This window comes from Eremothecium cymbalariae, chromosome 2 (assembly GCF_000235365.1).
Source record: "Eremothecium cymbalariae DBVPG#7215 chromosome 2, complete sequence".
NCBI lineage: Eukaryota > Fungi > Ascomycota > Saccharomycetes > Saccharomycetales > Saccharomycetaceae > Eremothecium > Eremothecium cymbalariae.
The window spans coordinates 505,776-520,963 of NC_016450.1; the positions used below are offsets into that span (position 1 = coordinate 505,776).

General features: G+C 41.5%; 9 protein-coding genes across 9 annotated transcripts; 4 read left to right on the plus strand and 5 right to left on the minus strand.

Annotated features, from left to right (window-relative positions):
- Positions 1–87: 87 nt before the first annotated feature.
- Positions 88–3,264, plus strand: ISW1 (chromatin-remodeling ATPase ISW1; the record flags this gene model as incomplete). The annotated part of the gene is made up of 1 exon (XM_003644771.1): positions 88–3,264. The coding sequence occupies one exon, from the start codon at positions 88–90 to the stop codon at positions 3,262–3,264; it is 3,177 nt and encodes a 1,058-aa protein (XP_003644819.1).
- A 275-nt stretch (positions 3,265–3,539) lies between these two features.
- GPX2 (glutathione peroxidase GPX2) lies at positions 3,540–4,037 on the minus strand (the record flags this gene model as incomplete). The annotated part of the gene is made up of 1 exon (XM_003644772.1): positions 3,540–4,037. One exon carries the CDS (start codon positions 4,035–4,037, stop codon positions 3,540–3,542), a length of 498 nt encoding a protein of 165 aa, XP_003644820.1.
- Positions 4,038–4,483: 446 nt separating this feature from the next.
- On the minus strand, positions 4,484–5,503 carry SEH1 (Seh1p; the record flags this gene model as incomplete). Its single annotated transcript, XM_003644773.1, has 1 exon — positions 4,484–5,503. The coding sequence occupies one exon, from the start codon at positions 5,501–5,503 to the stop codon at positions 4,484–4,486; it is 1,020 nt and encodes a 339-aa protein (XP_003644821.1).
- A 124-nt stretch (positions 5,504–5,627) lies between these two features.
- Positions 5,628–7,118, plus strand: ALG7 (UDP-N-acetylglucosamine--dolichyl-phosphate N-acetylglucosaminephosphotransferase; the record flags this gene model as incomplete). The annotated part of the gene is made up of 1 exon (XM_003644774.1): positions 5,628–7,118. One exon carries the CDS (start codon positions 5,628–5,630, stop codon positions 7,116–7,118), a length of 1,491 nt encoding a protein of 496 aa, XP_003644822.1.
- Positions 7,119–7,281: 163 nt separating this feature from the next.
- Ecym_2260 (HD domain-containing protein) lies at positions 7,282–7,965 on the minus strand (the record flags this gene model as incomplete). Its single annotated transcript, XM_003644775.1, has 1 exon — positions 7,282–7,965. The coding sequence occupies one exon, from the start codon at positions 7,963–7,965 to the stop codon at positions 7,282–7,284; it is 684 nt and encodes a 227-aa protein (XP_003644823.1).
- A 207-nt stretch (positions 7,966–8,172) lies between these two features.
- RPL28 (60S ribosomal protein uL15) lies at positions 8,173–8,954 on the minus strand (the record flags this gene model as incomplete). The annotated part of the gene is made up of 2 exons (XM_003644776.1): positions 8,173–8,573; positions 8,906–8,954. 2 exons carry the CDS (start codon positions 8,952–8,954, stop codon positions 8,173–8,175), a joined length of 450 nt encoding a protein of 149 aa, XP_003644824.1.
- Positions 8,955–9,830: 876 nt separating this feature from the next.
- On the plus strand, positions 9,831–11,276 carry Ecym_2262 (uncharacterized protein; the record flags this gene model as incomplete). Its single annotated transcript, XM_003644777.1, has 1 exon — positions 9,831–11,276. One exon carries the CDS (start codon positions 9,831–9,833, stop codon positions 11,274–11,276), a length of 1,446 nt encoding a protein of 481 aa, XP_003644825.1.
- A 1,037-nt stretch (positions 11,277–12,313) lies between these two features.
- Positions 12,314–13,840, plus strand: THI2 (Thi2p; the record flags this gene model as incomplete). Its single annotated transcript, XM_003644778.1, has 1 exon — positions 12,314–13,840. The coding sequence occupies one exon, from the start codon at positions 12,314–12,316 to the stop codon at positions 13,838–13,840; it is 1,527 nt and encodes a 508-aa protein (XP_003644826.1).
- Positions 13,841–13,885: 45 nt separating this feature from the next.
- ARC1 (Arc1p) lies at positions 13,886–15,010 on the minus strand (the record flags this gene model as incomplete). Its single annotated transcript, XM_003644779.1, has 1 exon — positions 13,886–15,010. The coding sequence occupies one exon, from the start codon at positions 15,008–15,010 to the stop codon at positions 13,886–13,888; it is 1,125 nt and encodes a 374-aa protein (XP_003644827.1).
- Positions 15,011–15,188: the final 178 nt, after the last annotated feature.

The window sequence follows — 15,188 nt, forward strand, 5'->3', positions numbered from 1 at the left end:
TGGCTGGATTTCGTCATACCAGGGCGCAGCTACTAAAGTTATTGGAATTGTTTCTTGTTCCATCAACTCTATTCAGTTAAATACATCATGGACTATCAGGCATATTTGCAGAGACTGAAGCCATTTCAGGAAGGTCAACCAGCCAAAAGGGACCTGGTATTTAATAAGAAACGGTATCTGCTGAGCAATGAAGATGGTAAACGTCGTTTTGATATGGAGGGGACGACCAAGCGATTTCAACATCTATTGGGCTTGAGTTCGTTGTTTAGGCACTTTATTGAGCGTAAAGCATCCAAAGATGAAAGGTTTGAGAAGGTGTTACAACTTTTGGATGATTCAAATGGGAAGAAGAAGAACATGAAACATGAAGATAAACGAAGACGGAAAACGGAGCGTGAGGAGGATGCAGAATTGATGAGGGATGAGGAAGAAGAATCGGATAATGAGGAGGGGTTTGAATTTCAATTCCGTGAGTCGCCAGGATATGTGAACGGAACTTTGAGACCGTATCAAATTCAAGGTCTGAATTGGTTGGTATCGTTGCATAAGAACCAGCTAGCAGGTATTTTGGCAGACGAGATGGGTTTGGGTAAAACTTTGCAGACGATCGCCTTCTTAGGTTACCTAAGATATGTTGAAGGGAAGCCAGGTCCATTTTTAGTGATTGCGCCGAAGTCCACCTTGAACAATTGGCTCAGAGAAATCAAGAAGTGGACACCAGAAGTGGATGCGTTCATACTACAGGGTGATAAAGATGAAAGGGCCAAGATGTGTCAGGAAAGGTTGTTGGCATGCGACTTTGAGATAGTGGTTGCGTCCTACGAAATTATTATTAAAGAGAAGGCATCTTTTAAAAAAATCGATTGGGAATACGTTGTGATTGATGAGGCACATAGGATCAAAAATGAGGAGTCCATGCTCTCTCAAGTTTTACGAGAGTTTACTTCAAGAAACAGGTTGTTGATTACTGGTACCCCATTACAAAATAACTTACATGAGTTATGGGCGTTATTAAATTTCTTGCTCCCGGATATTTTTTCCGATTCAGCAGCGTTCGACGAATGGTTTTCTTCAGAAACAACTGGGGAAGATAAAGATACAATCGTTAAACAACTGCATACCATTCTCCAGCCTTTCCTATTGCGGCGTATCAAAAATGATGTGGAAACTTCTTTATTACCCAAGAAAGAATTGAATTTGTATGTTGGTATGGCTAGTATGCAAAGGAAATGGTACAAACAGATTTTGGAAAAGGATATCGATGCTGTAAATGGTGCAAATAGATCAAAGGAATCCAAAACCAGGTTGCTTAATATCATGATGCAGTTGCGGAAATGCTGTAACCATCCATACTTGTTTGATGGGGCTGAACCGGGCCCACCATATACTACTGACGAACACTTAGTCTACAATTCTGCAAAGTTGAAGGTTCTGGATAGATTATTGAAAAAATTGAAAAGTGATGGGTCTCGTGTATTGATCTTCAGTCAAATGTCTAGACTCTTGGACATTTTAGAAGATTACTGTTATTTTAGAGGTTATGAATACTGTAGGATAGATGGTTCTACTGCGCATGAAGATCGTATTGAAGCTATCGATGAGTATAATGCACCTGAATCAAAGAAATTCATCTTCTTATTGACTACACGTGCTGGTGGCTTGGGTATTAATTTGACCACTGCTGATGTTGTTGTACTTTATGACTCAGATTGGAATCCTCAAGCTGATTTGCAGGCTATGGATAGAGCTCATAGAATTGGGCAAAAAAAGCAGGTTAAGGTTTTTCGGTTGGTTACAGATAATTCTGTCGAAGAGAAGATTTTGGAAAGGGCAACACAGAAACTCAGGTTAGATCAACTTGTTATTCAGCAGGGTCGGGCAGGAGTATTAAAAAAGGAGAGTGCAAAGGGTGCAAAGGACGAGCTATTGTCCATGATACAACATGGTGCGGTCGATGTCTTCAAGAGCAATGATACCAGCACTGCATCTAGTTCCAAAGGCACACCGCAACCGGAAACAGGTGACAAGGATGGTGAGGTTGATTTAGAAGAATTGTTAACTAAATCCGAAAATAAGACCAAGTCATTGGCTGAAAAATATGCTGCCTTGGGACTTGATCAACTACAGAAATTCAATCAAGACTCAGCATATGAGTGGGATGGCAAGGATTTTAAGAAGAAGATCAATAAAGACATTATCAGCCCATTATGGATAGAACCCACCAAGCGTGAGCGTAAAGAAAATTACTCTATAGATAATTACTACAAGGGTGTTTTGAACACCGGTAGTCGTGTAAACCAGGCCGCCACTCCAAGAATGCCAAAACCACAACCGTTTAATAGTCATCAATTGCTCCCTCCTCAATTAAAGATTTTATATGAAAAGGAACGTATGTGGACTGCAAAGAGGACTAAATATGTACCAACAATGGATGATGTGAAGATAACCTACGGTGAAGTTGATGATGAAGAAAAGAAAGTTAAATTAGAACTTTTGAAGCTTGCTGTTGCAAATGCACAACCGTTGACTGAGGAGGAAGAAAGGAACAAGGTTAATTGGGAGAAAGAGGGTTTTCATAATTGGAACAAGATGGAATTCCGCAGATTTGTTACTGCTAGTGGAAAATATGGTAGGAATTCTATTAAAGCCATAACTATGGAACTAGGTGGTACAAAAACTGAAGAAGAAGTTCGTGAATATGCGAAAGCTTTTTGGTCCTGTTTGGAAAGAATAGAAGATTATGAAAAATACGTAAAGGCCATTGAAACAGAGGAAGAAAAGATAAGAAGAGTCAAGCTGCAGCAAGAAGCACTGAGACGTAAAATCAGCCAGTGTACCAACCCGTTGTTTGACTTGTGCTTAAAACATCCTCCATCGTCCAATAATAAGAGAACCTTTTCTGAAGAAGAAGATAGATTCATTTTAATCATGCTGTTCAAATACGGTTTAGATAGAGAAAACGTATACGAATTAATTCGTGATGAAATCAGAGAGTGTCCTTTATTTGAATTGGACTTTTATTTCCAGAGCAGGACCCCTGCTGAGTTGCAAAGACGAGCTTTTACCCTACTGCAGTGCTTGGAAAAGGAATTTAATGCTGGTATTACAACGAATGATGCATTGAAGGCACGCATGAAGGAGGAGGACATTGCAGCTGAATTAGCAAGAGAGGAAGAAGCTAAAAGAGCTAGAGAAGCAGAACAGGTAGATCATGAGACGACTCTGCCAGATGAAGTCGAAGCCAAGAAGGTTAAATTAGAATAATGGCGTCCTGTTTACGCTTAGCCTAAATGTGCTTGCCAATTATTCCTCATTGTCTGAATAAAGATACAGCTACTAGAAAATGAAAATGTATAATATCTAACCAAGATCAGAACCATATTGTAAATAATAAGGATAGACTAACTAACTGTATTATGCCTTATATAACCTGTGAGTAATCGCAGAAACCTCAAACAGTATTAAACAGGGATTAAAGCTACATGAGAGTTACGTATAACATAATGTTATATATAATAAAACCTCCTTCGCCATTATCATTATAAAGCGGCCTTCTCATTCAATAAGGAAACGATAGTATTTTCAATAGAGTGAGGCTTGGTCAATGAGGAGTATCTATCGTGGACCTTACCGTTCCTGTCTACCAAAAACTTTTCAAAATTCCACTTAATACCCTTGAAACCCATAATACCTGACTTCTGGGACTTCAAATACTCGTACACAGGGTCGGCCTCTGCCCCATTGACATTAATTTTCTTCAAAATTGGGAAAGTTACTCCATAGTTCAATTTACAGAACTGACCGATCTCCTCATCTGTTCCTTGTTCTTGATGCCCAAATTGGTTGCAAGGGAATCCAATAATTTCAAGTCCCGCTTCCTTGTGCTTCTTATAAAGTTCCTCCAACTCTTTGTATTGAGGAGTAAACCCACATTCTGAGGCTACATTCACAATCAAAACGACCTTCCCCTTCAACTGACTGAATGAGAAAGGTTCTCCCTTTTTGTTTAATGGTGCTAGGTCGTAAAAGCTCGACATCTTTAAAGTTCTCAATAATCTGTTAGTCGTTGTTATCTGGACTAGAAAGATATTTAACAGTTGCTTTATCCTTGTGACATTTGCACAACTTTATATACAGAATTTTATTTAAGGTACGTTTCTCTTATTTTAATTCCGAGGTTAAAACCCGTTTGTTTCCTTGTAATAATTCGGGCGCAGTTTAAGCCTCCAGTTCCACAGGATTCGGGATTTTTAAATTAAATATTGCTTGATCAGCATTAGGCATAGTAATGAGGAGGTTTAATGGGCATTAGAATTGTTCTATTTACCTCCTGCACGGAATATTTAGTCGTTGTTCTAGTATAAACTACATCAAGTTGAGCTCGACACCGACCTTACAGTGAAATCGAAAGATGAAAAATCAACATTAAGGTTATGTAGTTATAGAACAACAATAAATGTTTAAAAACTGAACATAGCATCTTCTATTTCCTTTTTTGAGCAAAAACTACGCTCATACATTTAAATTCATTGGAAAAGGAGGATTTCCATAGACGTACTTTGCCGTCATCTCCTGAGCTGCTTAGTATTGTTCCCGTAAGGTTCCAAGACACAGACCAAACTTCACCTTTATGATCTGAATGTTCGCTTACTAATTCAACTTTGAGAAGAGGCTTGGTATTTGTAACTATAGATGAGTCATTTTTATCAATGCTCATATCATCATTTGCATCGTTAGCGTCATCGTTTCCGTCTTCAAGCTTTTCCGTCAGCTTGAAGATCCTGACTTTGCCATCCTTGCTTCCCGTAGCGATCAACTGGTGCCATCTTCCGAAAGAAGGAGCCCAGCTGACAGATCTGATTAGCCCTTGATGTCCCGGTAATTTTGCAACAATAAATAGCTTTCCTGTCTTACTTTTCTCATATATGAATGCTTGGTCTAGGGCACATACCACAAGCCTCTCGGTAGAAAACCTAGATGGGCACCACGCTAAGCAAAAGTCAGATTGCAGATGAGAGGCCGGAGATGTAGCTAAAACTTTAACCTCAGCGGTTAAGGTCCAAGATCTCAAATCTGAAGGCTCAAGCGCGTCATAAATTCTTAACACTCCATCGTTTCCAATGGCACCTAACCTAAGGCCAAGATGACCTGGTGCAAACTTAACGCTATATAACGGACCCATTGCATCATTTAACGTACAAAGCTTAGTCCACCGCCTACCCGAACACTCAGGTGCATCAGGATCCTCTTCCCACAATTTAATAGTTTTATTGTAAGATACACTAGCGATAATCCTCCCATATTCTGGCGAAGCCCAATCTAACGATACTACACTGCTATCATGACCCTTCCAGGAATCACTCAATTCCCACTCATTACTATCCTTGTCCAACTTGAAAACCTTAATATGCTGATCGCTGGAGCAGGTAGCAACATGTCTACCATAAAAATCATAACAAATATCATGGATTAAATCCTCATGACCCGTGATAAAAGGCTTCATAATTCCTTTTCAATCCTCCTCCTGGACTGCCCGTTTGCTACAGTATATATAGAAATAGGTAGAGAACCCTGCGCTTTCTTGTCGTTTCCGAGATGCACCTCTTAGCTTTGTAGTTGAGCCAGAAATGAATATTTTGCAAAACCTGCTAAGGTTTTGGAGATGTCGGCCTTTTTCAACTTTCCAAAAGAAATATCAAAGGTTTAAGCTGAATTTAACACATCAACATCTGTTTAAAAATACAAAGTCTGAGCGGGCAAAGATGTCTAAGTTGTTACCCAAAATACTGTTGATCTTTGGTGTGGCCCTAATAGTATATTCTAAATATACTAGTGCATTATACAGTTCTTTGGGGTTCGCTATTATTGGGTACTTGGCTACCGATGCGTTGATTCCACGTGTTAGTGACAGCTTTATTAAGATTGGTCTTTACGGCAAAGATCTAAGCAAACCAGGGAAACCGGTGATTGCAGAAACAATTGGAGCTGTTTCGGCGACAGTATATCTATTTGTAATGTTCCTTTCGATTCCGTTTGTATTTTACAAGTACTTGGTGGTTACATCAGGCGGCGGCAATAGGGATTCTGAGATGATGGATAAACAACATATTCATTTAGTCTTCCCTCATGGTAGATTGAGCGCTTATTTAAGTGCTCTTTTGTGCCTACATTCTACGGTGTTGCTAGGAGTAGCAGATGATTTGTTTGATCTACGGTGGAGACATAAATTCTTTCTGCCCTCCATTGCAGCTATTCCGTTACTTGTTGTCTACTACGCTGATTTCGGTGTAACATATGTTTTAGTTCCCAATTTTGTTCGTGACTTATTCCCAGCATTGAGGAGACGGGTTCTGTTTGATCTGGGGTGGTTCTATTATGTATACATGGCAGCGATGGCTATTTTTTGTCCTAATGCAATTAATATTTTAGCTGGCGTCAACGGGTTGGAGGTTCTACAGGCAATAGTGTTGGGTGTTATATGTCTCTTAAACGATGTTCTATATATGTCGTTGGGTCCAGAACAAACGAAGGAGTCTCATCTGTTCTCAATGGTGATGATAATCCCTTTTATTGGGGTATCTTTGGCCCTTTGGAAATGGAATCGTTGGCCTGCCAGGGTATTTGTTGGAGATACCTATTGCTATTTTGCCGGTATGGTGTTCGCTGTGGTTGGAATTCTAGGCCATTTCTCAAAGACTATGTTGCTTTTCTTCATCCCACAGATAGTCAATTTCTTGTACAGTGTGCCGCAACTCTTTGGTTTGGTTCCTTGTCCACGTCATCGCTTACCTAAGTTCAACGAGAAAGATGGACTGTTGTATACGTCTAGAGCAAATCTGACGGAAAAACCAGCCAAACCCTTTTTTGTCACCATTTTGAAATATCTATATCGGTTCAAGTTGATCGATCTTACTCTAGACAGTAAGGGGAACCCAGTCGATTGCAGTAATATGACCTTAATTAATCTAGTTTTGGTATGGTTTGGTCCCATGAGGGAAGACAAACTGTGCTTTTCTATTTGCGGATTACAGTTCGCTGTTGGACTCTTATGTCTCTTTGCCAGACATGCAATTGGATCACTTATTTTTGGCCATGATAATCTATGGCATGTGGCATAACACTCACATCACGTAATAGACAAATATGTTCAATGCAATTATACATCCTATGGATATATATACTACAAAATATATAAATAGTATAAATAGAGAGGTATATCAAGGAAAAGCGTGAAAAGGGAGGGCGTTTAAATTGGCATGACGTATTTACCAAATCAATCACTTACGACTTCATAAAAAGGTCGCGTCTGGCCTGTAAGTCTGTAACCCAGGATTTTACTTCTTCGGTCTTGATACTAGATACAGCACTCCAAAATTGCTCTAGCTCTTTGGAAAATTTGTGTCTACGTTCGTATTCAAAGCATTGAACTAACATTTCAAATTTATCAATATCTTTAACATAGCGTGCCTCTAAACAGTCTTCACGTTCGTATGCAACGAAGTCGGCCATTATTTCATCTGCTGCAACAGGGTTATACGGCCTGATCACTTTTTCACAGAGATACTGCATGGTCTCCCATTCTCTGCGATGTTTTTCTTCTTTAGTAATACCTCCTAGTGGCGTGATATCACCAACTAATGATTCTGCCATATCATGAACCAATGCTATACGAACACACTTATCCCGGTTCACCTCCGGATTCTTAATCAGCATGCTTGAAACACCCATACGATACATATGGTCACCGATTGATTCACAAGGATTTATGCCAACATCCACCCATCCAGTACGCCGCTGAATCTTCAACAATTCTATAATATGTAAAAATGATATAACATAATTTGGGGATGGCTCTGACAGCAACTCCTTAACCTCCACCGGAATGTGATCCTCTGGATTCCAGGACATCTCTAATGGTATACTGGTGTGTGTGGTAGTAGGTACGTTATTTCGTCTTTGTAACATTTTTAAAATAAGCCTAAATTTTCATATTCTATACATTATTATTATGAACAAACCATAATAGATATACATTATGCGGAAATAAAAAAAAGCCCAAAGTCCACCAGTCTGCAACTCAACTCTTCAGAGAAAAAAGCTACGGCAACATGACCATGACGATGACATCAATTAATCTACATAAACTACATGTTATTCTCTTATTTTAACTGTTTAAGCAATCAATTCGACGACACCACCAGCAGCCTTGATCTTCTCCTCGGCCAACTTGGAGACAAATCTAGCCTTCACGATAACTGGGACGTTTGGAATTCTACCCTTACCCAAAATCTTACCGTAACCAGCTGCCAAAGTGTCGATAACTGGAGCTGCTGATTTAGAAGCAGAGTTCAAGTATTCATCCCTCTTCTCCTCTGGAACTAAAGACCACAACTTGTCTAAGTTCAAAACTGGTCTCCAAAAGTGGTTCTTTTGCTTATGGAAGTATCTCATACCAACCTTACCAAAGTAACCTGGATGGTATTTATCCAGGTTGGTTCTGTGGTGGTGCATACCACCAGCCATACCCCTACCACCGGGATGCTTTCTGTGCTTACCGACTCTACCCTTACCGGCTGTACAAACTAGTTAGTAACATAAACTGGAAAATAACACTCTTCGTCAATTCTTCGTTATGCTTTCAATAAACAAGCAGCATGGCATTCCCATAAAAACTCACGGACTTGCTACTGGAACGTTGACAAAGAAACGCCCCGTCCACCAAAGCGGAGGGCTATGCACCGTGCGGAAGAGTATAGTGCATCCCCTCAACAGATCCCCACCGTCGTTCCTAAATGTCTATACCATGCCACTTGATTAACACACAAACGAGAATCAACGTCTTGGTTCTTTCGTTCTCTCTTCCCACGGAACATGACAGCTTGCTGCCACATATAGAACTACATACCTGAGACGTGACCCCTGTGCTTTCTAGTCTTGGTTAGTCTGGTTGGCATATTATTCCTAGTTGATGATGTTATTATCTAAACGGTAAGCCAACTAAACTAAGTGTACATATGTATAATAAGTATCATCAAATCTACTGAAAAATCGACTGTGGAGAGAGAAACTGAGACCCGACAGGTCGGTGCGCGTCGGTCAGAACTTCGAGAGATCCGCACGACGGCGAAATGGCAATAATATTTGGGTGTATGGGTGTATTTATGGATAGTCCAGAATGTGTGGGTTCACAGTCACTTGTCACGTGCCTTGGAATTCAACCAGAATCAGCCCCGTGTCACAACAGGTACGCCCATACAGCACGAGTATGGTCCTCTCTCAGTCCCTAAATACTAATAAGTAGTTAATTATAAAGCCTCCTCTCCCTCTCTGAAGTTCCCCCTGCTGATTCCATTCCAACGAATGGAAACCCAAAACTAGTGCCTAATACCAGAAAAATAATCCATATTTTGAAACAAGTTGCCAGTGTATTTAAGAGATAATATATTCTTTATTATCAATTTCGGACTGTAATCTATCAGTGTATAAAGTGTTCTCGTTATTTTGAAATTGGAAAGTTACAACCAACCAACCAAGTCGAGCTATTAGTGAAAAGGATTAACGTGGTGGGGAATACAAACAAACAAGTGTTATTATAGGCAGATATATAAAGGGAATTTTCTTTTTGAAGCTGTAAAAAGGAGGATCATTTTAACGGGGGTATTAGTTTTGGAACGTGAATAAACAACACATATAATAACAGCCAAGCATTTTATTTTATTTTAGAATTCAATTCAATTCACATTACATTTACATTTAGAATTATATTTTTGTCTTACTTTTCCTTTTCCACTTTTCCTTTTAACTTGTTTTATTAATTCAGCATTTAAGCGATGACAGAATTAGAACCGTTATTGGCTTCTCGTCGGTACCCATTACCGCGGATAACTTTGAAGTTATTAACGACTACACTTGTTGCTTGTTTGGGATCGTTTCAATTTGGATACCACATGGCGGAACTGAATGCGCCTCAAGAAGCTGTCATGTGCCATTTGCCGTTAGATCCGTCATATAGAGATACTTGGTTTGGAAGGCATGGTTGGAAGCAGTGCATACATTTGGAGGAGTCGCAGTATGGATTAGTTACTTCGATATTTTCTATTGGTGGCTTGATCGGTTCTTTGTATGCGGGGCCGTTGGCAGATCGATATGGACGGAGAAATACATCATTTGGAAACTGTGTGCTTGGTGGGTTGGGATCTTTGATGCTATTCTTCAGCAATTCTTATGTTGAGCTTCTGGCAGGCCGCTTCATAGCCGGAGTAGCATCTGGAAGCAACATTGTTGTAACACCTCTTTTGATCAACGAGGTTGCCCCTAATGCTTGGAAAGGGGCTCTTGGATCTTTAAACCAAGTTTCTATCAACTTGGGGATTCTGCTGACTCAGCTGTTGGCGTTTTTCTGGGCGAACACTCTGTATTGGCGTTGGTTACTTTTTATGGCAGCAGCTATTGCTGGAATTAATTATGGGTTACTATTTATGATTGAAGAGTCACCCAAGTGGCTTATGGCATGTGGCCACGAGCCACAGGCTGCGTTAGTGTTGGCTAGGCTGCGCGGAGTATCCCACGACCAGGCACGCTTAGAAACAAACGCTTGGGAGCAGGCTCGAGAACAGGAAGTGTCAGGTTCCACTACAGGCCCATCTTTGTTAGAGTATGTCATCTCAAAACTCTACGCCCGTCCGCGGACTGTAATAGCAGTCATTCTGATGGGTCAGCAGTTGTGTGGCATCAACGCCATCATATTCTATGGCGTTCATGTCATCGGTCAAGCTTTACCGGACTATGCAATTCTAGTCAACTTTATTATATCTGTATTAAACGTCGGTGTTACATGCGCAGCCGCGTTAGTTGTTGATCGATGTGGAAGGAAACCACTACTCATTCTTTCCAGCGGCGCGATGGCTGCTGCCTCCCTCCTCATCTCCACGGGCATACTCTCACACAAACCTCCGTTGCTGGTGTTCTCCATCTTCATGTACATAGCCGTCTTTGCCTTGGGCATGGGTCCGATACCGTTCCTGTTTATTTCTGAATTATCCAGCCTTGCAACTGTCGGTGTAGCTCAGAGCTTTGGTATAACCTTGAATTGGTTGGCTACGTTCATCGTGGGTTTTGGGTTTCCTATCCTGAACCAGATAATTGGGGGCTACGTGTTCGTGATTTTCGCCGCAGTCGCTCTTCTACTCTCTGTCTACGTATGGCTATGTGTCCCAGAGACTAACGGTAAACATACCTACCAGGAGATATGGGCACATCCTGTTAGAAATAACTAAAAAACAATAATAACTACGACTACGACTACTACGACTACGACTACGACTACGACTACGACTACTACGACTACTGCTTTTTTACCACTAAAGCCTATGTACCTTTGGAGAGCTATATTATTCTTCTATATAGAGAAGAGATGAAACAAAAAAGAGGATAAGAAAGAATAGAACTCCAAGAAATAAATCAAAAAACAAAAAACATTATACTCAATAAAAACGTCTTCTTGTTCCCCAACCTGTATGTTTATCTCTTAGGGGGGCCTATTTCCGTATAGGAACATATGACGGAAGGTGTCTTTTTCAACATGATGCTCCTCCTCTTCCTCCTCTCCGTCATCATCGCCATCATCATCCTCTTCTCTGAACAAGGTGCAGGAATTCTAGACTATGAGTTTCGCCCTGTGTGTGCCTTGTATCTATCTCTTTTTCATAAGCACAGCTGTCACACTTTTCGTATTATCCACATGCGCCCCTCGAGAACCCAAAGCGTTACGTCCGCCGGGCCGCATATGCATGTCTAGCATAAAGCAAAACAGAATTAGTATTCCGACTTACTGCCACCTTACTTACTACAAAAATGGCGTTTTTTGGTGTGTTATTTATCATGCACCTCCCACTAAAACTACGAACGACCATTCCGTAGTATCCGAACCATAACCGAGATGCTCTCACAGTTTCGACAACGCTGCCACACTCTATATATATACTTTACGGCCATCGGGGATATGCTCGTAGTCTACTATATCCAATAATTCTCCTCTTTGCCTCCCACTCTCTTTAAATCGCTCGTCAATACCATATGTTTTACTAATTCTTCGCTATCAGAATCATAATTATACTAAGCATTACAAAATCATAATACTTCCAGCATCACACAACTCTTCCACCACTATACTGCAATACTAAAATAAAAATATAATAATCCTAATATAATCACCGTCATCAACATCAACAGCATATTAAATATAATAATACTAGTTACTACGCAGACAGACAGTATTAGTGTGTCTTTACTTTTTAAAATATACGAACATAATATGGCGCACACTGGTACATCATGCAGCAAAAGCACTAAAAATCCGGGCGAAACTGGTGGCATTACACCTGCGGGAGCGAGTTTGAAAGCGTTACCGAAATCGAAGGCAAGAAGTTTCACGGGGTGTTGGGCGTGTCGTTTCAAAAAGCGACGTTGTGACGAACGTAGGCCATTCTGCAGCTTATGCACGAAGCATGGTGACTCTTGTTCATACGATGTCCGACTGATGTGGCTGCAGGAAAACATGTTTCGAGTTTCGCGGAAGGACGGGCGGCTAGAGAGCGAGGCGGCGGGGACAGACGGGCGCCGGCGGGAAAGGTTATCTAAGAAGGAATTCCGTCAACTTACGCAATTCCGCGGGCATGGGGGGGACAATAGAGCGCTCGAGCAGCAGCAGCGGCAGCGCGAGACGCAGACGGTAGGGCAGGTGGGTGAGAGTATTAGTCGGTCTGCGAGGAGAGAGCAGGGTGAAGATGAGAGTGAGGAGGAAAATAGAGATAGTTTTACTATTAGTGTTCGAAGACTTAAGGTGTATGATAATGCGGTGAGGGTTATTCACGGGACGCCTCGGAGGTTTGATGCGCGGTACGTGGAGGAGCAGTTGGAGCGGAATTTGAAGAAGTTGGATGCCGGGCATATTGGACAGGCGGGGCCTTATAGCGCTATTTGGTTCGAGCGGTTTAAGGGGCGTGTGGATAAAGGCAGGGTCAGGTCGATGGGGAGTGTAGGAGGTAAGGACGGTAGTGTCGGGGGACGGGGCGCGGGATGCACTGGCACGAGTTGTGACAGTTGTGGACGGCAGGTTGGGGAGCAGGTTGGTAAGGAGGACAGACAGTTGTTGGCGGCATTTTTCCCAGAGCATTGGAACATGTTGATATCGAAGTTCAACAATACGGTTTTGCAGAATACGGAGTATGTGAAGTGGTTGTCGGGGCATGTGCAGAGTTTGGCGGCGAATGAGATGGAGTTGCCGAGAGAACTATTGAGAGAGCTGATGAGTACAAGGAATATTGATATACGGAAGTGGCTACAACGAGTTGAGATGAGAAGTACGGAGATACGTTCTGTTTGTTATCTGTTGTTAATGCTGAAAACGGATGCGCCGGAATTGAACACCAAGGTTAGAAACTGGCTTGTTTCATGCGGTCGGCTGCCATTTAGTGCATATCCGTTGATTGTGGGGGTACTTACGTCTATTCATTCCTATAATTATGATGATGCATCTATAGAGGCGTTGATTAATTGTGAGAATCTGGTCGACTGTGTTGGGTCCACGGACGTGTTACAAGGTCAGTTTACATGCTCTATTAAATCAGATATATGCCGGAACATGGTGGCTTTTTGTTCCGGGCAGCTGCTGGAGGCGTATGCTCGTGCAGCTCCAGATGTTGCAGGTATTGAGATGCAGTTAAAGTATTGGGAGTTTCAATTAAAACAAATTGAGCAAGTATATAATGATACGTACACTAGCACCAATACCAGTACCGCAGATGCTATGGCATCAAATGTTGCGAAGGTGGCTACGTAGGTAGCGACGAGGATGAGGACAATAATAATATGAATCGTTTTTTTATTAATTAACACTACCCTTAACAATTGAAGCAACCTTAAATGTTTCGCCTTTAGAGTTGGTGAGTTTTCTTACAGGCATATCTTTGTCTTGTTCATCTTGGAAAATGACCTCCAACTCGTCGTTGGTAGAAAAATGGGGTTGCAACTGCTCCCATATTTTCTTTTTGGGGTTTAATTGTTTTAATGGTTCCTCATCACCAAATCCTTCAAAAAAGACTTTATCACCAGGCTTGCTATTAGCAGGTGGCTCCACAAGCTCAACTTTCGTTTCGTTAGATCCACAAAGAACCATTGCAGCAGATTTGATACCTCTCATATTCACAGGTTTCAAGTTACAGACAACAACAACGAACCGCTCTTGCATAGCTTCTAAAGGATAGCTCTTTACAAGACCAGAACACACAGTTCTAGGTCCCTCAGCTTCCCCAACATCAATTGTTGAAACATATAGAGAATCAGCATCAGGGTGCTTAATGGCCTTCTGGATAAAACCAACACGGAAGTCAATTGCCGATGGATAAATCTTTGCTGGTGCTTCTTCACCAGCCTTTCCTTGCTGTTCTGCAGCAGCTGCCTTCTTGGCAGCCTTCTTGGCCTTCGCTTCCTCCCTCAACTTCGCTAATGTAGCCTCATCGGGCTTACCCCGAGGCTGCTGCTGCTTCCCAGAGGAAGATGCCTTTTTATCCGCACCCGCTGTTGCTCCTGCCGAACCCTTCCCAGCCAACTCCTTCTTCTTCTTCTCAATAACCTCACGTGGTAATTCCATACCCTCAGGAACAACCAACCTCTCACTTTCCTCGACTTCTAACAAATTCTGTAAGAACAAGACCCACCGAATCACATGTCTGTATTTCCCACAGTTCTCCTGAACATCCTTGGAAGAATTCACAATCTCCTTAATAACAGGAAGCGTAGCCTCAAAGTACTCCACATCTAACTTAACAGGCGTCCCCGTAGCGGCAAGAAACGTACTATCGCGAAGAAACAAGTTCAACTCCTTCAACTTCGCACGCACCTCCCCAGTCTTTAAAACCGATGTCCACTGTGCTTGATATGCCAATTGCTCCTTCCCAAGAGGTGGCGAGCTAATAGAAAGTCCTTCGAATTTACTGGTCAAACTTGACATCCTTTTTTCAACACAATTTCTTCTAGAATACAACCAGCTCTACCAATATACTTCACAAGGTCTAAGCTTCCAATATAGATCCTTTAAACTTAATAAATAATACTAGTCTAGTGCTTACTATATACCTATATTAAATACTCCGTCTACATACCAACTAGAACCAATCATTATATATATA